This window comes from Thalassophryne amazonica, chromosome 20, assembly GCF_902500255.1.
Source record: "Thalassophryne amazonica chromosome 20, fThaAma1.1, whole genome shotgun sequence".
In the NCBI taxonomy this organism is placed as follows: Eukaryota; Metazoa; Chordata; class Actinopteri; order Batrachoidiformes; family Batrachoididae; genus Thalassophryne; species Thalassophryne amazonica.
The window spans coordinates 22499186-22522816 of record NC_047122.1 but is presented as its reverse complement, the minus strand read 5'-3'; the positions used below and the strand labels follow the sequence as shown (position 1 = coordinate 22522816).

Below are 23631 nucleotides of genomic sequence, written 5' to 3'. Positions count from 1 at the left end.
AGCCAGAGTCAACATAAACACTTTGGTTGAAAAAAAATACCAACTGAGTTCCTGATTTTTTTAATTCATCGCACTTTTCCTCTTTTATTCTATAGCAGTTTCACATTTAAATCATAAATAAAAATTGTTTTTCCATCCAGACCAGATTTCTACACGTTGTACCTGGAGGAGCCGGACAAATCCGGACACAAGTTCGGTCCTCTCAGCGGAGGGGTAGGTCACCTGACCCTAAAAAAAAAAAAAATCAACCATCTTTGTTATGGAAGAAAAAAATGTTGAAACCATCTGATTTTGAATAAACTCAGAATTTATTTCAGATCTAAACATCCCACTGGGTTTATTCAAAAGGTGAGTTTTAATTTGACTCTTAATTGACTGTAAAATTACAATTCAGATTTTGGATTTAAATTCAGATAAAAAATAATTATAATTACATTATCTTTTTACCTGAATTCATCATTTAGAATTATGTATATACTGTATCATTTATATTTATAGCTACTGTTGTTGTCATTACTGTTTGTGAAAATCCATAAATAAATTATACATAAAAAAAATTATATCAGGTTATTAGAATTTATTTTTATGAGGTGACAAACTAAAAGTAGAATTGATTCTTTGATCTTAGCTTGAATTTTCTCTGTCTGAAATCTCTCAGTGGGAATTTGACCAACCTGAATTTTTTCGTTTTTGAGTACACTCAATATAAAGCCGTCAGCCTTCTTAATGATGCTCTAATGATCATCAATGACACCGGGGAGCAAGGGCGTAGGCTTGGTCTCAGCTTTGGTAGGGACAATACCACCCCCCCCCCCCCCCCCCCCCCCCCCCCACCCCCACCACCCCCTAACCCACTCATACCATTAGATGCACAAGTACAGCATAATACATAACATATGACGACATAATGCTGAATAATTTAACACTTTATTTACAATATTAAGCATGTAGGCAAACAAACAAATAGCTTAAATAACAAAATTGCACCCAAAATCACAATCACAAATCTATTCTATAGGCCTACACCTGAGAGAACAAGACAACAAAAAATACTTGTGGAGCTAACAAAAAAAAAAAAAGTTTTTGCAACCAAGATGTATAATCTATTCTCTTCATCAATAATGCAGTTGTAGGTATCTGGCAACCTAATAAAAAAATAAAAAAAGGGATTTCCAATGATATATATGGTGTATACGGCAAACGAAGCCTGTGATGTCATAACGCAGAGGAAAAACACGGAAGTTTCACACTAGTGCGCCGCTGATTCTCATTACCGTAAGTTCTCATGTAAGCCCTCACTCTGAAAAATTTAACACTGACAGCAAGCCAAGATCCCGTGCTTTCCAACAGTATGCTATATGTTGCATATATTACGGTAAAGTGCGTTCGGTGACTTTTGAAACGAGGGAAAAGTATGAAAAAGAGCGCAAAAGTGACAGAAAAGTACATAGACAGACAGCAAACATAAATGTAGTATTTTTGAGGAAAAGGCAGGGTGTTAGTGTCATTTGTGAAGGTGTGTGCAGTTTATTTTAAGTGTGGCGCACAGCATTGTTCGCAACCCCCCCCCCCCGCCCTTCTTGTTTTTCTGCACCGGAGCAGTGTTGCCAGATATGAAATATGAAACTATCGTACCAAAACCTCAAAATTATCGTATTTTGGGAGAAATGATCGTACACAAACAAAACGCATACAACGTAGCTATTTTAGTGTTTTTTTTTTATTTCCAAAGAATTTTATGTCACATTTTTAAACAGTAATTATAGTAATGGGGAAACTAGAACGCACTACTAGAAAGATTTTTTTTTTTTCTGTGAAGGGACACAAACGTGTTTTACCAGACTAGAAAGAGTCGAATTCAACCTCGAGGTCGCTGTCGTCATCCGATGCCATGGCCACTTGTGCAGATTTTGTTGAACACAGAAAAAATGTTGACACCTCCATAAGGAACTTTAACTTTTTTATTTTTCTTGTATATCTCTTTGCTCTTGTATTTTGTTCGTTTGTTGTTGCATTTGTTGAAATAAAGTTTAAAAAAAAAAAAAGATGTTGGTTGGGGAATCTTCCTGTCAGGGCAGAGATTGGATGGGAACTCATTACTTTGTATGGGGAGGGGCGGGCTTTCAAATGACTGTCCCGGCAGCCCAAAGCCAGCAGCAGCCCTGTGTGTGTTGTGTCTTTGATGCCGCCTGAGTGCAACACCTGCAAAATGATTCTTGGGTGTCAGAGAGAGATGCGTGTTTGGGCAACAACTGAAATTATCGTACATTTTGGATTTTTTCCCATTATTGATCGTACATCGTACAGAGGGCAAAACTATCGTACAATACGATAATTATCGTACATCTGGCAACACTGCACCGGAGCCACCCATCCTCTGCGCTCCGGGACCTCCCACTTTACAAATGAAGCACTGCCTGCCAGGAGATGAGCTTTGTTACGTCCATGTGAGAAGAACGTGAGCCAATGAAATTGCAACATGGGTAACCCTGTCACTGGCACGTCGAAAACACAAAACGTGACGACTAAATTATAGTATCGAGTTCGCAAAAAAATAGTGAATGATTTTGTTATATAAACAAAAATGCTAAATATTGGTAGGGACTATTTTGCCATCCCAAAATAATGGTTGTGACTTGTCCCTATGGTCCATATGCAAACCTGCGCCCCTGCCGGGGAGTCTTTTCACTGACTAAAAACAGTGAGTGAGATGATAAAATAATTAAAATCAACTGAGTGGAGTTTTTATTTGTCAACAGCTATGGAACAAAACAGCTGGGGCCTCATGTACAAGGCGTTCATACACAAAAATGTGGAGCGTGTCCGTCTCTTCAGATATATGAAAAGTGAAATGACCGTGGAAATGGGCGGTGCACCAATCCAGGTTGGTGTGCATACGTTTCTACAGCTATTGTTCGACTGCTGACACACAGAGGTGATGCTGGGACACTGTTAATAGTGTGAAAACATGAAGTCATCAGAGTGATGTGCACAGCAGAGACACACCGATGAACAATTAGCACACCCCGTGTTTGCAGTTATATGGGTGGATATAAAAGCATGCGCAAAGTAATAAGGAAAATGGCACTAACAATGCCTGTGTTAGCATTGTTCGAGGACCTCAACGAAAAAGCAACTGAAAACAAAACTTGCAGGGCTTAAATACACAGTGGGTTAATTAGGATGTGAAGTGATCAGAGGACGTGACAGTGATACAAATGAAACTGGGTGTGAAAACATGAGAACTGAGATGAGAAGGGACAGACGAGGTAGTGCAGTGACAGCATGGACATGACTATGAAACAACTACAAAACATAAACTAACAATATTAAAATACAAAAAAAAAATCAAAGACAGTGGATCAAAGACTAAAGAGAATGGAACTCAACATGCCTTGCATTACAATATAAAGCGCCTTGGGGCAACTGTTTGTTGTGATTTGGCGCTATATAAAAAAATCGATTGATTGATTGAACATGTGGCTATAGTGAGTGGAAAACAGAAACAACAAACTGTGACAAAAGTAAAATAACCGATGATCAAAAAAGCAGACAAAAGAAATCAATAAAGACAGACTGACAGAAAAACATAACGATCAAGGACTGAGCGGTGGCAAATCATGACAACATCTGGATATTTTTGTGCTTACACCACTTGCTGGCTTTTGGTGTACGCCGTGTTTCAGTAGGAAATCCATGCAAGTCGTTGTACATGAGGCTCCTGGACTTTAGAACTTTTTCGTGATATAAATCAGACACACTGTTTGTGTATCTGCAGTGAGAAGTTGTTAAATCACTATTACTGTTTTTATGACGAGCTTTAAGTACAAACCACAGCAATAATTCGCCCAATAAATAAACCAGACAGATCTCTCAAAGCTGAATAGAGAAAAGTTTTACATTAATCACAAATTAAAAATTAATAAATACTTTTTTTAAGATTTCGTGGAAGTCAGAATATTTGCTTGTGGTGTAAAAATTAAATTAGCACATTGTGCTTCCATGCATTTGCTGAACTTTGACATTTGTTGATGTCGGTGGATTGTGATATGACTGTAACAGGACACGATGGATCCAAACCAGTTTCATAATTACTCCTTATCACGCATACAGACAAACAGATGTAATGTCACAGAAGCTCCACCCACTTCTGTCAGTGCGACCCTCCCACCAAGGCCCACAGGTCAAACATTGCCCCCACTGGCACTTCAGGGTCAGCGTAACTCTGAAGGTTTCTGTTGAGACTAAATGCTTCAGTGACGACTTCCAGGAACCATTTATAAAGTCAGATAAAAGTAAAACAGCCATCAGGGGAAATCACCCTCATTCAGGAGAAGCACAGTCAGTGGGATTTGAAGATGACTGTTTGTTTAGCTTTTGTTCTTTATCTCACATTTGTTGGAACAGTAAATGAAACTGAATTTGCCATGACACAACAAAGAAAACATTATCACCCTCCAAGCGACAGCGCTATCATTTCAGCCTCCTCACCAGATATGTGCATGTGTCTGCATGTACGGTGCACCCACGAAGTATTCACAGCACTTCATGTTTCCCATATTTTGTCATGCCTTATTCAAAAATGGAGTAATTTATTTTTCCCTCAAAATTCAACTTACAACACCCCATAATGACAACAGCAAAAGGTTTTTTTTTTCTTAAGTTTTGCTAATTTATTAAAAATAAAAAAACGAAGCATCAAATCGCAAGGACATAAGTATTTTAGACCCTTTACGCAATACTTTGTTGATGCAGCTTTGGTAGCAATTATAGCCTCAAGTCTTCTTGAATATGATGCCACAAGCTTGTGCATCTATCTTGGACAGAGTTGTTGGATGGGGAGTGTTGATGCACAGCCATTTTTCAGATCTCTCCAGAATTGTTCAGACAGATTCAGATAAATATAATATTCCATTATGTTTTATCTGAATTCATAATTTATATTATGTATATATAATTTATATTTACAACTACAGTTGTTGTTGAGAGAAAATCCATTAAAAAAAAATCATAAAAATGATATTCAGGTTAATAGAATTTATTTTTTTTAAGTGACAAAGTTTCTGTCTGAAATTTCTCAGTGGGAATTTGACCAACCTGACTTTTTATTTTTTGAGTGCAGACAACATAAAGCCCTCTTAATGATGCCTCTAATGATCACGATGACACCAGAGGGTCTTTTCACTGACTGCAAACAGTGAGTGAGATGATAAAATAATTAAAATCAACTCAGTGGAGGGTTTTTTTTTCTGAACAGCTAGGGAACAAAACACTAGCGGCCTCATGTAAAAAGGTTGTGTACGCACAAAAACCGTGCATACGACCGTCTCCACACTAATGTTCAGATGTAGCAAAGTGAAATGACTGTGGAAAATGTGTGGTGTGCTACTCAAAAATCAGGGCTGGCGTACGCACGTTTCTACAGCTATTGTTCCACTGGAGACATGTAGAGGTGATGCTGGGAACCGTTAATAGTGTGAAAACAAAAAGTCATCAGAGTGATGTGCACACCAGAGACACGCTTATGAACATTAACACACCCACGTGTTTGCAGTTATGTATATGGGTGGATTTAAAACCATGCACAAAGTGATGTGTAAAATGGCACTAACCATGTCTGTGTTAGCGTTGTTGGAGGACCTTGCAAATGGTGCAATCCGACCTGAGCGTGTACTCAGGTAATGCGAGGGTTTACTTGCAAATGACAGTAGTTGGCTGATGAGCAGATTTTGATTATCAATTCCGCTGTTACTGGAGTTGTGCGCAGAACTGCGGCCGGCCCAAGAGCGCAATACAGTGAGGAGCCAGGGGTTGTCTGTTCCCACACCGGTTCTGACCACACTGGGCTTCCTGGTGACAGGAGCATTACAGCAGGAGCTGGCTGATCAGTCAGGAGTGTGCCAGTCAACCTTGAGATTGCCATGCGGCTCTCAATCATCCGAATTTCAACCAGGTACATCACATTCCAACATTAAAACGCAATTTGCAGTGAGGGCCAGTTTCCCTAATGTAATCAGAGCTATTGACTGCACACATATTGCTATAAAGGCACCACCACATGATGAATTTGTTTTTGTTAATAGGAAACATTTTAATTCCATCAATGTACATCTCATATGTGATGCACAAATGCATTGAGTTGGGAACAGGCTGGAGGCTGGCATGGTGTGCAATGGGGCGCTGCTTGGTGATTAAATAGTTTATTTGGTGTAATTGTTTCCTAATGATAACCAGCATGGGCATATTTGGGCATGCGAACATTCAGATATGTTTTTGTTATTATTATTAATGTGTTTTTCTTTTTCCTTGACAGTGAAGCTACAGAGCTTCTTAACAAGCCCCAATTGTCTCCCTGTGTTCAGTAGTTGTCAATAAAACGTGTGTAATATGTGAATGTTGCACACTGTCAGCCACCACGCACCTAATATCTTTTTACTTTAGTGTGTGCAAGGTTGGGTAGGATTACTTTGAAATGTAATCCAAAAGTAATCAGATTACAAGTAATCCAAATGTATGTACATGCATACATGTAATCCACATGTATTCCATTTCAAAGTAATCCTACCCAACCTTGAGTGTGTGTGTGCACTGCTCTGAGCCTCTGCATTTACACACACAGACGCTCTTATTTCATTTTTGTTTTACATTGCGGCAAGCTGTGTGGGAGAACAGCGACCGAGCCACAGCTTTCGTTGTTTCTGCACATTGCTTCACCAAGTGCTTTACTTTTTACACACGACAACACAGAAACAATGGCGGAAGTCATCAAACACACTCCACACTTATTGTGCCGTCAACATGATCCAACCAAACTAAATAAATTTGCATATTCAGATGGAGACAGGGAGGAGCTTGGTCTGTCTGCATGTGTGCTCAATTCCATGTACAGTGGGATGTACAAACGGAACATGCTTGGATCATGCGTATGCACACTTTGATACATCTGGATATTTGCTTGGATTTGTGCTTACGCCAGTTGCTGGGTATTGGCATATGCCATGTTTCAGTAGGAAATCCATGCAAGTCGTTGTACATGAGGCTCCTGGACTTTAGAAATTTGTCGTGATATAAATCAGACACAGTGTTTGCGTGTCTGCAGTGAGAAGTTGTTAAATCACTATTACTGTTTTTATGACGATCTTAAATGACAAACCACAGCAACAATTTGCCCAATAAATAAACCAAACAGATCTCTCTAAGCTGAATGGAGCAAGGTTTTCCATGAGTCACAAATCTCAGCAATTAAAAATAAATAAATCCATTTTTTGTTTTTGTTAAGGATCCGTGGATGTCAGAAGATTTGCTTGTGGTGTAAAAATTTAATTGGCACATTGTGCTTTGATACATTTGCTGAACTTTGACATTTGTTGATGTCGGTGGATTGTGATGTGACTAACTGGAACAGGACATGATGGATCCAAACCAGTTTCATAATTACTCCCGATTACTCCTTATCACGCACACAGGCAAACAGATGTAATGTCACAGAAGCTCCACCCACCTCAGTCAGTGCAATCTTCCCAAGGCCCACAGGTGAAACATCGCCCCCACTGGCACTTCAGAGTCAGCGTAACTCTGAAGGTTTCTATTCAGACTAAATGCTTGTGATGACTTCCAGGAACCATTTATAAGTCAGTAAAAAGTAAAAACGCCGTCAGGGTAAATCACCCTCATTCAGGAGAAGCACAGTCAGTGGATTTGAAGATGACCATTTGTTTAGCTTTTGTTCTTTATCTCACATTCTGCTGGAACAGTTAATGAAGCTGATTTGCCATGACACAACAAAGAAACATTATCACCCTCAAGCGACAGCGCTATCATTGGATGTGTGCATGTGTCTGCATGTACAGTGCTTCCATAAAGTATTCACAGCACTTCACGTTTGCCATATTTTTTCATGCCTTATTCGAAAATGGAGTAAATTTATTTTTCCATCAAAATTTGACTTCCAACACCCCATAATGACAACATGAAAAAAGGTTTTATTTCTTAAGTTTTGCAAATTTATTAAAAATAAAAAAACTAAACATCAAATCACATATACATAAGTATTCAGACCCTTTGCTCAATACTTTGTTGATGCACCTTTGGCAGCAATTACAGCCTGAAGTTTTCTTGAATATGATGTTACAAGCTTGGTGCACTGATCTTTGGGCAGTTTCATCCATTCCTCTTTGCAGCACCTCTCAAGTTCCATCAGGTTGGATGGGGAGCGTCGGTGCACAGCCATTTTCAGATCTCTCCAGAGATGTTAATCAGATTCAGGTCTGGGCTCTGGCTGGGTCACTCAAGGACATTCACAGAGTTGTCCTGAAGCCACTCCTTTGATATCTTGGCTGTGTGTTTAGGGTCATTGTCCTGTTGAAAGATGAACCATTGTCCCACTCTGAGGTCAAGAGCGCCCTGGAGCAGGTTTTCATCCAGGATGTCTCTGTACATTGCTGCATTCATCTTTCCCTCAATCCTGACGAGTCTCCCAGTTCCTGCTGTTGAAAAACATACCCACAGCATGATGCTGCCACCGCCATGCTTCGCTGTAGGGATGGTGCCTGGTTTCTTGCCTGGCATTCACACCAAAGAGTTCAAACTTTGTCTCATCGGGCTAGAGAATTTTGTTTCTCATGGTCTAAGAGTCCTTCAAACTCAATGTGGGCTGCCATGTACCTTTTACTAAGTAGTGGCTTCTGTCTGGTCACTCTACCATACAGGCCTGATTGGTGGATTGCTGCAGAGATGGTTGTCCTTCTGGTAGGTTCTCCTCTCACCACAGAGAAATGCTGAAGCACTGACAGAGTGACCATCGGGTTCTTGGTCACCTCCCTAACTAAGGTCCTTCTCCCCCGATCGCTCAGTTTAGATGGGTGACCAGCTCTAGGAAGAGTCTTGGTGGAATTGAAAGTTTTCCATTTACAGATGATGGAAGTCACTGTGCCATTGGACCTTTATAGCAGCAGAAATGTTTTTGTACCCTTCCCCAGATTTGTACTCGGAGACAATCCTGTCTCAGAGGTCTACAGACAATTCCTGTCATGCATAAGCGTGCACAGAACCGTTGCATGTGGATCACAGTGCGAGCAGCTGGAGTATGTGTAACCACATTGCGCAACTGCTGTGAAAAAAAAAAGAAAAATACATGCCACCCATGGGATTCGAACCTGCAATGTACAAAAGCCCTGGTGCCAGCCAGAAAGTTTACCACTGTGCTATCATCGCTGTCCTATAAAAGGTGCAGAAAAATGCTTGAAATCAACAAGGACATAAATGTATTTTTAAAAAAAGGGAAAAAAAAAGTGCCATGATAACTGAGCAAACTATTTTTGTTATGGCGTATTTCTGCTGATACGTGACTGAAAGTGGCGTATTTGTCTTAATGTTGGCTTGTCATATAGTCCTGCAGTGCGCTGCTCACAGGACACGGGTGTCCTGTCAGACAGATGTGACATTCAGATCGCCTGCTGCATGTCCACATGAACTGACGTCCATTTCAGCTGGGACAGTTGCCGTGTGCCCACTCTCCAGCCCGTCACAAAAGCGATATATGTTTTATGTATTTCCACATGAGGACAGCAAGCAGACACATGCATGTGCTGTCAAAACACGGTACGTGTTCTGCAGCTGTGAAGACCAGGACCAGAGCAGCCGTTCACAAGCCAGCCACGCCCCATCCATTCATTGCACAGGCCAAGGGGTCATTCTGTGATCAGATGAGAGTGACTCGCACGTGTTAGGGGGAGCAGGAGGAGCGTACAAAACACACGCACACGTGTTGTGGGGGGAGCCGACACTCTGGCATGCTCCATGTGTACTCAGCAACTCCACAGTCGTGGGGGCACTTCACCGACAGCTCGAAAGTGATCATCTGCTGACTGTTTTCATGCTAATAGCGCGACTGGCCACACATTTTTCTAAGTGCCAAGCGAGTGGCGTTACATGTTCTTGTGTATCACCTGGAATTTGGCCGACACCTGCTGCAAGAAGAGATCAAATTGGGCTCTCACAGGGCATACTCTGTCTTCAGCCCGCTGGTGTGCGCAAATAGTTGTAGCAACAGGTGTACAAGGTGTTGGAGACAATAGCGACACGTGTACGAGGCATTGGATGCAGCTATGATTTTACACGTATTGAATACACTTCCTGCTTCATGTGCAATTCATGTGTAATTCGACCACATTCGTATTATGTGTGAAGGGGCCCTTACTTTTGTTTATTGTTAATAAATTTATAAAAACTTCAAAAAACCTTTTTCACATTGTCATTATGGGGTCTTGTGTGTAGAATTTTGAGGGGAAAAATTTTTTTTTCATCCATTTTGGGAAAAAGGCTGTATCATAACAAATTATGGCCGCGTGAAACGCTATGAATACTTTCTGGATGCATTTTATTTCTATTTTCTTTTGTCTGACTTTAAGATCTACATTCTGTTTCCAGTGTGAGAAAAATTTATGGGAACACAGCTCACATCTGTAATTTATTTATTCATTTATTTATATTATTTGTATTAAAGATCGAGGTTTGAATTTTTTTTTTCTTTTCAACACTGTATTTTTAGATGATTTGAGATTATATTTTCACTTAGTGGAACAAATGAATTGATCAGTGGCAATATTGATTTTTAGAATCTAACTGGCTGTGTATTGTGGGGGAAGTGTTGTGAAAGTGTAGTGACACGGACCCACAACAGGGGCGCAAATGAACGGTCAATAGATGAGCAAAAAGGAACAATTTAATGTTGTGAAATGTGCACAACGAATATACAGACAATCTCAGAATATGATTACAGTCAATTACAAATGTGACGTGTGGGCAGGCTCGAGGAGAGAAGACGTCTGTCCTGAGAAGGGCCGGAACCACACGATTTCCGCCACCACCGAGCCTGGTGATACTGGAGGCCGCCATGTCCCGAATTCCCAGGTGATCACCGTCTCTGACTGTCGGATCTGGTACTGCTTCAATGAAGTACGATATCTCGGCGATGAAGTGGAGATGACGTCTGGGTTTTATGGAGTGAGGTGATGAAGAATGAGTGACAGCTGTCAGGAAGTAATGAGTAACAGCTGTCACTCCCGGCTGTGTCCGTGGCGGCAGCGCCCTCTCGTGCCTGTAGCCCACACTTCAGGCAGGGCGCCCTCTGGTGGTGGGCCAGCAGTACCTCCTCTTCTGGCGGCCCACACAACAGGACCCCCCCCTCAACGGGCGCCTCCTGGCGCCCGACCAGGTTTGTCGGGGTGTCGGCGGTAGAAGTCGGCCAGGAGGGCCGGATCCAGTGTTCTTCGGGTCCATACCCTTCCCAGTGCACCAGATATTGGAACCCCCGGCCCATTCGACGGACATCCAGGAGCCGGCGCACTGTCGAAGCCGGCTCCCCGTCAATGATCCGGGCAGGAGGCGGCGCCGGACCGGGAGCACAGAGGGGTGAGGTGTGGTGAGGTTTGATCCTGGAAACATGGAAGACCGGGTGGATCCGCAGTGAAGCTGGGAGCTGGAGCTTCACCGCGGCAGGGCTGAGGACTTTGAGGATACGGAAGGGGCCGATGAACCTGTCCATCAATTTTGGAGACTGTACTTGTAGGGGGATGTCCTTCGTTGACAACCACACCTCCTGCCCGGGCTGGTATGCAGGGGCCGGGGACCGCCGGCGGTCTGCATGGGTCTTGGCCCTCATCCGGGCTTTCAACAAGGTAGAACAGGCGGTGCGCCACACCCGACGGCACCTCCGAAGATGGGCCCGGACCGAGGGCACACCGACCTCTCCCTCCACCACGGGAAATAATGGGGGCTGGTACCCCAAACACACCTCAAATGGGGAGAGGCCGGTGGCATACTCGATCCAGGCCAGATGGTTACTCCAGGCCGTCGGGTGCGCGGATGTTACGCAGCGGAGGGTCTGTTCCAGTTCCTGGTTGGCCCGCTCTGCCTGTCCGTTCGTCTGTGGATGGTACCCGGACGAGAGACTCACGGTGGCCCCCAGTTCCCTGCAGAAGCTCCTCCAGACGTGTGAGGAGAACTGGGGACCACGGTCAGAGACGATGTCGGTGGGTATCCGATGCAGACGGACGACGTGGTGGACCAGGAGGTCTGCTGTCTCCTGGGCTGTTGGGAGCTTCGGGAGGGCCACGAAGTGGGCCGCCTTGGAGAATCGGTCCACTATTGTGAAGATGGTGGTGTTGCCCTGGGACGGCGGGAGGCCCGTGACGAAATCCAGGCCGATGTGGGACCAGGGGCGATGAGGCACCAGTAATGGCTGGAGAAGTCCTTGGGACCTTTTATGGTCTGCCTTGCCCCTGGCACAGGTGGTGCAGGCCTGGATATACTCCCGGACGTCGGCCTCCATAGACGCCCACCAGAAGCGCTGCTGGACAACTGCCACGGTCCTTCGCACCCCTAGATGACAGGAGAGCTTGGAACCGTGACAGAAGTCCAAGACTGCAGCTCTGGCCTCTGGTGGGACGTATAAACGGTTCTTCGGACCTGTTCCTGGGTCCGGGCTCCGTGCCAGGGCCTCCCGGACGGTCTTCTCCACGTCCCAGGTGAGGGTGGCCACGATAGTGGACTCCGGCAGGATGGGCTCCGGTGGATCCGACAGTGCAGTTTTGACCTCCTCTTCGTGTACCCGGGACAAGGCATCCGACCTCTGGTTCTTGGTCCCGGGGCGATAGGTGATCCGGAAGTAAAAACGCCCGAAGAACAGTGACCAGCGGGCTTGCCTGGGGTTCAGCCGCTTGGCGGTCCTGATATACTCCAGGTTCCGATGGTCAGTGAAAACCGTGAACGGCACAGACGCTCCCTCCAACAGGTGTCTCCACTCCTCAAGAGCCTCCTTCACCGTAAGGAGTTCTCGATTGCCGACGTCATAGTTCCGTTCAGCCGGGGTCAACCTGCGAGAAAAGTAGGCACACGGGTGAAGAACCTTATCGGTCTCTCCGCTCTGGGACAGCACGGCTCCTATCCCTGAGTCAGAGGCGTCCACTTCAACCATGAACTGGCAGCTAGGGTCGGGCTGCACCAAAACTGGCGCAGTAGAGAACCGTCGTTTCAACTCCTTGAACGCGGCTTTGCACCGATCCGACCAGGTGAAGGGGACTTTTGGAGAGGTCAGGGCTGTCAGGGGGCTAACTACCTGACTGTAGCCCTTAATGAACCTCCTATAGAAATTAGCGAAGCCGAGGAACTGTTGCAGCTTCCTACGGCTTGTTGGTTGGGGCCAATCTCTCACCGCCGCAACCTTGGCCGGATCAGGGGCGACGGAGTTAGAGGAGATGATAAACCCCAGGAAGGACAAAGACGTGCGGTGAAACTCGCACTTCTCGCCCTTCACAAACAGTCGGTTCTCTAACAACCGCTGCAGGACCTGACGTACATGCTGGACATGGGTCTCAGGATCCGGAGAAAAGATGAGTATATCGTCCAGATATACGAAGACGAATCAGTGCAGGAAGTCCCGCAAGACGTCGTTAACCAAGGCTTGGAACGTCGCGGGGGCGTTGGTGAGGCCGAACGGCATGACCAGGTACTCAAAGTGACCTAACGGGGTGTTAAATGCTGTCTTCCATTCGTCTCCCTTCCGGATCTGAACCAGGTGATACGCATTTCTAAGATCCAGCTTAGTAAAGATTTTGGCTCCATGCAGGGGGGTGAACATGGAATCCAACAATGGCAACGGGTATCGATTGCGAACCGTAATCTCATTCAGCCCCCTGTAATCAATGCATGGACGGAGTCCGCCATCTTTCTTGCCCACAAAGAAGAAACCTGCCCCCATCGGGGAGGTGGAGTTCCGGATCAGCCCGGCAGCTAATGAGTCCCGGATGTAGGTCTCCATTGATTCGCGCTTAGGTCGTGAGAGGTTGTACAGCCTGCTGGACGGGAACTCAGCGCCTGGAACCAAATCAATGGCACAATCGTACGGACGGTGCGGGGGAAGGGTGAGTACCAGATCCTTGCTGAAGACGTCAGCAAGATCGTGGTACTCAACCGGCACTGCCGTCAGATTGGGAGGGACTTTGACCTCCTCCTTAGCCTGTAAACCGGGAGGAACCGAGGATCCTAAACACACCCGATGGCAGGTTTCGCTCCACTGAACCACCACCCCAGACGGCCAATCAATCCGGGGATTGTGCTTCAACATCCATGGGATGCCCAAAATCACGCGGGAGGTAGAAGGAGTTACAAAAAACTCAATCTCCTCCCGATGGTTTCCAGACACCACCAGAGTTACTGGTTGTGTCTTGTGTGTGAGTAAAGGGAGGAGGGTGCCATCTAGTGCCCGCACCTGCAATGGCGAAGGAAGCGCCACCAGAGGGAGCCCTACCTCCCTTGCCCATCTGCTGTCTAGCAGATTCCCTTCTGACCCCGTGTCCACCAGTGCTGGGGCTTGAAGGGTTAAATCCCCGCTCAGGATTGTGACTGGGAGTCGTGTGGCAATCTGTGTGTGTCTCACTTGAATGTTTTGACCCCCCTTAGCCCAGTCTCTAAGGGCGAGTGTTGTCGTTTTGGCCGTTTGGGGCAGTTTTTCTGTATGTGCTCCTTTGAGCTGCAGAGAAAACACTCCCCGCGGATCAGCCTCCTCATTTTGGCCCTGTGCGTTTCCCTAACAACGTCAGCAGGGGGAGCTGTTGCCCCACAAAGCGCTGCGGCTGTGGAGCGTGGGGAGGGCGGTCCCTTTTCGAACCCGGAAGGGAGAGGGGCGGCGCGTATCCGGTCACGTCCTTCGCCTCGCTCCCGACAGCGTTCCTCCAACCGATTGTCTAACCGTATAACGAGATCGATAAGCCCATCTAAATCCCGCGGTTCCTCCTTAGCTACCAGCTGCTCCTTCAGAACCAACGACAGTCCGTTTATGAAGGCGGCGCGGAGCGCAACGTTATTCCAGCCGGACCTCGCAGCCGCGATGCGGAAGTTGACTGCATAAGCGGCTGCGCTCTCGCGTCCCTGTCTCATTGACAGCAGCACAGTTGAAGCGGTCTCTCCTCTGTTAGGGTGATCAAACACTGTTCTGAACTCCCCCACAAACCCAGTGTATGCTGATAACAACCGTGAGTTCTGTTCCCAGAGCGCCGTAGCCCAGGCGCGTGCCTTACCCCGAAGCAGAGCAATCACATAAGGTATTTTACTAGCATCTGACGCGTACATGACGGGACGTTGTGCGAAGACGAGCGAACACTGCATGAGAAAGTCCGCGTACGTCTCCACACAACCTCCGTACGGCTCAGGAGGGCTTATGTATGCTTCAGGGGATGGTGGGAGGGGTTGTTGAACCACCACTGGAACGTTCATATCCTGCACAGGGTCGACAGGAGGACGAGCTGCAGCAGCGCCCTGAGCGCTCGCCGCCATCTGTGCGGAGAGAGCCTCCACCTTGCGGTTCAGGAGGATGTTTTGCTCAGTCATTTGATCCAACCGAGCCGTAAAGGCGGTGAGAATGTGCTGCAGCTCACCAATCACGCCTCCTGCAGACGCCTGCGCTCCCTGCTCTCCCATTGGTCGTTCAACAGCCGGGTGACGCCCCTCGGAGTCCATGACGCTGGCCGAGATATCCTGTTGTGAAAGTGTAGTGACACGGACCCACAACAGGGGGCGCAAATGAACGGTCAATAGATGAGCAAAAAAGGAACAATTTAATGTTGTGAAATGTGCACAACGAATATACAGACAATCTCAGAATATGATTACAGTCAAATTACAAAGGTGACGTGTGGGCAGGCTCGAGGATAGAAGACGTCTGTCCTGAGAAGGGCCGGAACCACACGATTTCCGCCACCACCGAGCCTGGTGAATACTGGAGCCGCCAAGTCCCGAATTCCCAGGTGATCACCGTCTCCGACTGTCGGATCTGGTACTGCTTCAATGAAGTACGATATCTCGGCGATGAAGTGGAGATGACGTCTGGGTTTTATGGAGTGAGGTGATGAAGAATGAGTGACAGCTGTCAGGAAGTAATGAGTAACAGCTGTCACTCCCGGCTGTGTCCGTGGCGGCAGCGCCCTCTGAAGCCCGCACTTCAGGCAGGGCGCCCTCTGGTGGTGGGCCAGCAGTACCTCCTCTTCTGGCGGCCCACACAACAGGAAGCTCAAAACAAAGAGAACCATAAATCAGTTCTTGTTCATTTCATTTATACAGTGCCAAATGACAATGGAAGTTGCCCCAAGAGTTAAAGGTTTAGCCTCACCAGCAACAGTGGTCAGGAAAACTCCCTCAGGCATTTTTTAATTAGTGGAAGAAACCTTAAGCAGACCAGACTCAGAGGGGTGACCATCTGCTTTGGCTGAACAACCAATAACAAAATAATTAAAACAAATCACAATAAAGAAAGGTCAAATACGCAGAGACGTAAATGCAGCAGCAAAGCAACCACACAGTGCAGAGTCCCAGTAAGTGCTCTGTCTCCTGACGATGATGATGACCCGAGTCAGAGTTAGTCACCCTCAAATGGAAATGATGGAGACAGAGGTGGATGAAGAGGTTTTTTTGTTCTGATCTCCCAGCTTGCCTGAACTCATCATTCAGTTTCTGAGAAGCTTTTATCATCAGCTGCTCCACATGAACTAATTTTGGCCTCCTGCTTGTCTGTCTAGTCACAAGCACATCACACATTAAGACTGGCAATAGTTTTTAACACATTTACTTGGAATGTCTGCATCAGTAGCCTTGATTCATTCATTCAGTTTCCCCTCCAACCTCTTTTGCTTTCCCACACTCATTGATTCATCTCATCCACTCACACAACTAAAGAGGATCAGTGACATCACAAAGCTTTCATGAGAAATCATTTGCATTACATCATGACCTTATGTGAAGCACACAACTCATTCTTCCAAACGTTTGACGCCTGCAGTCAGTCATCTCATTTGAAGCTGGCAGATGAGATGTTTTTTCAGACTGTGAGGTTCTGTAGAATATTGCCTCTTCCAATGATCTGAAATATCACTTAGAGGCAAATAAAGAGTCACAGTGCTCTAATTTACCAGCAGAATGCCCAAGCAGATTTACAAATCGAACATTTCTAGTGCATGTGCAGCAGCTCGTGGAAGGAACTTCACATCTATATATAAAACAAGATGTGTCTGTGTGGGTATGTGGCTCGCATATCTCTCCGACTGTTTGTCGGATCAACCTCAGTTTTCAGATATGGCTTGCACATAGCAGAATGATGTGCGTCCTTTATATGCAATTTTGTGGATTCATTTTCAAAACCTTTATTTTGACATTAAACTTTTATTTTAATTAACATTGTAACATCTGTACTCCCAAGATGGAGTGGCTCGCTGATGGTACTGGTAGCAAAGTTAAACAACATCAGATAGTTCATGTTACTCGAACCGTTTCACAATAAACGTTTAATGCCAACATCCCAGCAAATACTTCTTCTGTGAGATGAACTTAACACTGAGGGGACGCTGGCTAAAATATGTTTTTTGGATAATACCAACTAATTTCACACTATTTGTCCAATGTTTCCTTAAGTACATAAGCTGAATAAAACCTTATATGTTTTGTGAGTTCAAAGTTTAAATAAACTGTATTCCAGAGGTGGGGCACTGATTTGCTGATTTTTATTCTAACTGTTCTGTTCAGTTTTGCCTGACTCTCTTCCAATGGCCTGTTTAATAGGAATCCTTTAATTTTCATATAATTGATAATAAAACAATTTTTTTAAACAATATGAAACACCATATTCAAATAATAATACGATACGACCATCCATAACAAATCTGCTTAAGCCCCCAATTTTCTATAGGAATACAAACTTCCTACGGGCACTGCATGAGTACAGTGCCCGTATTGTTAATACCATTATTGTAGCTTTATACACTAATTACCGTTTTTGTTTATCTTGTTAGCTTGCTAGGTACGGTTGGCTTATTAACGGCTAATTTAGCTCTTTTAACTATAACTAGCTTATTTTCATTATTTACAATTTTATTTGATGTAGATTTTTAATGATTCATCAGTTTATGTGTTCTTTTTAAAGATATCAACATATAGTACCTTAGTTCTTAGGTTTCCATTTGATAGCATATAGATGATGCTTTTTATTTTCCTATAGTATGCTAGCAGAGCTACTTTAGATAGATACCAATACACATTACATCATAGCTTCTGTTTCTATAATAAAATACCAGATTTATAGCGTAGCCTACTAACTATAATTTTACTACTAGTCTACATACTAAATTACCTATACTACAATCTTCTCCTGTATTAATATTTAGGTTTTAATACCTACTCCTGTATATTATATAGTACCATATTTATTGTATATGTTGTTTATTACCCTTAATATTTAAATATAAGTTATATATATGATGTCTTATCTTTCTTATGTCTTATTATTTATTATTATATGTACTTTTTTCTTGAACCACTTGGGTGGGTAGGGAGAGTTCCCATGGGATAAAACAGCTTTTCAACCTACCATCCCTGGTTCTCAAGACCAGGCACCTAAGTGGCTCTACTCTACTCTTTTCTACTCTTCTATTTTACTCTTCCTTTTTAGATATTTAGATATACCTTAGTATACTAGCATAGTTCCACCTTAGAAATGGAAAATAATATAAGATATACCTTACTGAATTTTCATGCATCTGTAAAAATGCATAATCAAAGCTGCACAGTGATAATGCACACTCTTTAGAAATCAGTCATACCAATCAATCGCAAATATTCAGTGTTTTACATCATCCATCTAGGCATCAGTTGTTGAGACATACAAAAAAGGTGTTATTTGAACCATACTTTCTTTGACCTTTGACCAAACCACAAATCTAATCACCTCCAGAGATCAACCCAACTAATATTTTTACTCAGTTTGAAGGAAATTTATGCAGCCTTTTTTGATTTATCTTGTCCACAGACACTCAGCAGGGTAATAAAAAGATTGGTGATGATTTCATAAAAGTGACAGAGCAATTCAAGCATCCAAATCCCCCTACTGAAATTTAAATGCAACACCATAAAAATACGGTAGATAGAGTTTCAGTCATTTGTCTGAATTTTTTTTTTCCTAACACACAAAAGCCTGTTCATGAGGTGGAAATACCAAAAAAAAAAAAAAAAAAAAAAAAGATCTGATGTCAAAAGATTAATAACGATGACCTCATAAATAACTTGATATCATCTCCAGCCTTTCAGTATCCATCACATTAACCTGTATTTCCTGTAGATATCAGTCATTTTTGGAGCTGCAGGCATCTTTCTGTTTCTGCAGAAACCAATTGAGAACATTTACCAGCACATGAATGTGCTTGTTTCCTGCAGCTGATAGCAGCAATCCAGGGTGTGGACCGGATCATTCGACATCTCATGAACGGCCTGAAGCAAATTGGTCTGCACCGCTGTATTAACATTATCGTCGTGGCCGATCACGGTAACACATCACAAACCCTTCATACAGCTAAACAGTGATTAACAGTGATTTGTGTTTGTGCACACAGCAAAAGCTTTTGCACAAATAAGTCAGCACGCACTGCATGTATTTCATATTGTATGTGTAAAACCTGATCTTTAAATTACTCGCATGTCGTGCACACAACTGTAGTTTCAGAACTCCTGGGCAAAAGATGGCCTTTGTTATAAGTTATATCCTGTTAACTCCTAAATGCATCGCAATGATCCACATTTCAATGCATTCCATGTTTGGAAGAGAATTTTTGGAGCAAAGTTTTTTTTTCCATGGCATGTTGCATTTCTTTGTGAGCAAATCAGTCCCAAAGAAAGTCTCCTAATTCACCCCCCGTGACCTGCACAAATAACTTGTCTAATCATGTCACTGTCAGTCTGTGTTACTCACATCAGTACCCAGCTGTCAGTTTTGCTCACGTTTGGGAATTGCATTCATTTCCTTTGAGGCCACAGTTTGATAAGCAAAAGGAAAAACCACTTTGACAAGGCAGAAGTGTAGCAACAGACAGGTGACAAAGCCACATTCTGAAAGAATGAGCAGACAAATGACAAATGCACCAACAAATGGTCATGAGGGTTCATAGTTCAGCAGATAACTGAAACAATCCTTCACTTGGTAATACAAGCATCAGATTTGGCATGAATGTTCTTCATAAATCAGTGTTTGAGGAAAAAAAGTGCTGGCCACTTGAAAATCTAATACAGCAGCCAGGTAGTGGTCAATGAAGAATTACACAGGGGCCAAAATTTTAAAATGCTCTAATCATATTGGAAACTATACCACATAATGTGTCTGATCACAAAGATTCCAAAAAGGTATAGTTTGGACTATCTATGACTGAATGTTATGGAGTTATGGGGTAAAAACAGCAAGAATGATGACAAAGGTCAATTTCAGTTTGTACAGGGGTCAAAAGTTAAAGTTGCTCCAATTTTTGTAAAAAGTGATGCAAATATTGGTTGAATTAATAGCATTAATAAATGTAATAGTTTTGACTGTGTTGAATGCTTGATTTGCAAAGTAAAGGTCAAACAATGTCGACATACATTGGACTCTACAGCAAGTGACGTATGTTACCCTGTAACATGATAACTAAGCATGACACATGGTGCAAACTATTCCATTTTAAAACCCTATTAACTCAACCAATAATTTACATCACATTTTACAAAAATTGGAGCAACTTTAACTTTTGACCCCTGTACAAACTGAAGCTGACCTTTGTCACCATTCTTGCTGTTTTTATCCCATAACTCCAGAACATTCAGTCATAGATAGTCCAAACTATACCTTTTTGGAATCGTTATGATCAGATAAATAATGTGGTATAACTTTCAATATGATTGGAGCATTTTTAAATTTTGACTTTGGTGTAAGTCTTCATTGACCCCTACCACCATATTGGACTTTCAAGTAGCCAGCACTTTTTTCTCAAACACTGATTTATGAAGAACATTTATGCCAAATATGATGCTTGTATCATCAAGTGAACAATTCTGGCCAAAAGTCATACTTATCTGCTTCACTATCACTGAAAGGCTCAGACCTTCACACTCACGTTTTTCTGTATGAAGACCTAAGGGGTGCATGACATTTATGAAGAACAACCTATCTTCCATCTCCACTTCACCCAGCAATGTCACGGTTGCTCTTGATTAGCTGGTTCAAGTAGTTTCAACCTCAATGATTGCGGCACAGATGATCTATTCAGTTTTGAGAACATGGCGACTTTTTACCACAGATATGGACGCAGGTGCCATCAAGATGATACAATGACCAGAGAGCATCCAAGAAAACCACAGACTGTGTTTGAGAGGGATTATTATTTTCTTTTCAGGTATGGAGGAGATAAGCTGCAGCAGGACAGAGGCACTGCAGGAGCTGGTGGGGGACATCAGTCCTTACTGGGTTATCGAGGGACCATTCGGACGCATCAGAGCCAAGAATCAAAACACAGTGTGTGAGTTGAGATGTAAAAGTCCAGTTATTCTGCTTTACGCACCAGAAAAAAGGAGAACACAAACGATAGTTCTCTATATTTTCTGGGACGATTCTCACTGAGAGACATGTTGTGTGGAAGCAATAAATAAACAGGCACTGGGATGTGACCGAGAATATATCAAACAAAAATAAAACAAATACATGCAGACAAGGAGTTTTGACAGCGTTTCAAGAAAAACAGGTGCAACAGCATTTGGAGACCGTCGGATGGTCTTTCAGTTTCCAGACACATTTTGGGTGGCTTTCAGATGAGCTCAAACAATATACCTGATGTCAGGGGGTGTGTTTGATCTGCTTTTATTTCTTGGTAGTAGCCTGTTTTTGTTTGTAGGCTGTCTTCTCTTTTTTGTTTATCTCCTTGTTGGATGCTTTTCTGTTTGGGTCTTTCTGTCTTTCTTAATGGTGGGCGTATCTGTCTCTCTCTCTCTCCCTGGTCACGCCCCCCTTCTAGTGCTTTCCGTGTTCAATTTGCAGCTCGTCGCTGGGGTGCATATATACTGCTCATTCTGCTTTGTTTCTTTGCCAGATTGATGCGCCCTGTGCCTTCTTTCCAGCTCTCGTTCGTGTTCCATAGTCCTGCCTGCCTCAAAGTTATTCCGACCTCCTGCCCGTTTGTTCCGACCACGATTAAGCCTGATGTTACTAATACTGCTGCTGTTGTGTTTTCTGGACTGTCTACCTGTATACCGACCACTGCCTGTCATACCACTAAAGTTTGTCAACCAGAGCTGCGTTTGTGAGTCTTGCATTTGTGTCCAAACCAAACCTCCTGTCACCTGAAGCAGAACTGTTTGGATCATTTCTACAGTAAAGCTTGTTTTTCAGCTCGGTGCCTCGTCCCCAGCAGGCGGTCTGTTCACGGCTCAACTATAATCACATTCCTGTTATCGTCGAGACACTGAGCCAAATCCTAACTGTGCCTTTTTAATTTTTCTCTCTGTAGTGAACTCAGCTGAACTCGTGGCGAACATGGCGGTGAGTATTTAAAGTTCAGACGGAACATGGTCAGTGTTGGCGTTTCATTGCTTGCCAACTGACAGAGGAATGCAGAAGGTTGTGTGTTCTGTTTCCCTCATCAGCAGATGCTCAGATATCAGGAACAAGCTTATTATGATTGGATGATCTGCACATTTTTATTTTAACTGAGTTTAAAGATGATTTTGTCTTTTACATTCTTCTTTTTTAACTATGCTGCATGTAATTAACAGAGTTACACTCAGCAAAATTAGTTTGTTGTGTTATGCACTTTGTGACACACCCACTGAGTTAGTCTGCATTCTGAGACACGCTCTGAGACGCGCCCACTGAGTCAGTCTGCACTCTGAGACACACCCGCTGAGTCAGTCTGCAGTCTGAGACACACCCGCTGAGTCAGTCTGCATTCTGAGATACACCCCCTGAGTCAGTCTGCAGTCTGAGACGCACCCCCTGAGTCAGTCCACATTCTGAGACACACCCGCTGAGTCAGTCTGCACTCTGAGACACACCCACTGAGTCAGTCTGCAGTCTGAGACACACCCGCTGAGTCAGTCTGCAGTCTGAGACACACCCGCTGAGTCAGTCTGCAGTCTGAGACACACCCACTGAGTCAGTCCGCATTCTGAGATACACCCGCTGAGTCAGTCCACATTCTGAGATACACCCCCTGAGTCAGTCTGCAGTCTGAGACACACCCGCTGAGTCAGTCTGCATTCTGAGATACACCCCCTGAGTCAGTCTGCAGTCTGAGATGCACCTCCTGAGTCAGTCCACATTCTGAGACACACCCGCTGAGTCAGTCTGCACTCTGAGACACACCCGCTGAGTCAGTCGGCAGTCTGAGACACACCCGCTGAGTCACCTGCATTCTGAGATACACCCCCTGAGTCAGTGCAGTCTGAGACACACCCGCTGAGTCAGTCTGCATTCTGAGATACACCCCCTGAGTCAGTCTGCATTCTGAGATGCACCTCCTGAGTCAGTCCACATTCTGAGACACACCCGCTGAGTCAGTCTGCACTCTGAGACACACCCGCTGAGTCAGTCTGCAGTCTGAGATACACCCCCTGATTCAGTCCGCAGTCTGAGACACACCCACTGAGTCAGTCCACATTCTGAGACACACCCACTGAGTCAGTCCACACTCTGAGACACACCCGCTGAGTCAGTCCGCACTCTGAGACACACCCCCTGATTCAGTCCGCAGTCTGAGACACACCCGCTGAGTCAGTCCACACTCTGAGACACACCCG

General features: G+C 44.2%; 1 protein-coding gene across 1 annotated transcript in view; it reads left to right on the top strand.

Moving 5' to 3' along the window:
* LOC117501468 (ectonucleotide pyrophosphatase/phosphodiesterase family member 3) overlaps positions 1 to 23631 on the top strand; it is a 137199-nt gene that overhangs the window by 72748 nt on the left and 40820 nt on the right. The window contains exons 16-19 of the mRNA XM_034160368.1: positions 141 to 213; positions 19255 to 19363; positions 21237 to 21359; positions 22344 to 22375. Of these exons, the coding sequence (XP_034016259.1) occupies positions 141 to 213; positions 19255 to 19363; positions 21237 to 21359; positions 22344 to 22375 (337 nt within the window). The remainder of the gene's footprint in view (positions 1 to 140; positions 214 to 19254; positions 19364 to 21236; positions 21360 to 22343; positions 22376 to 23631) is intronic.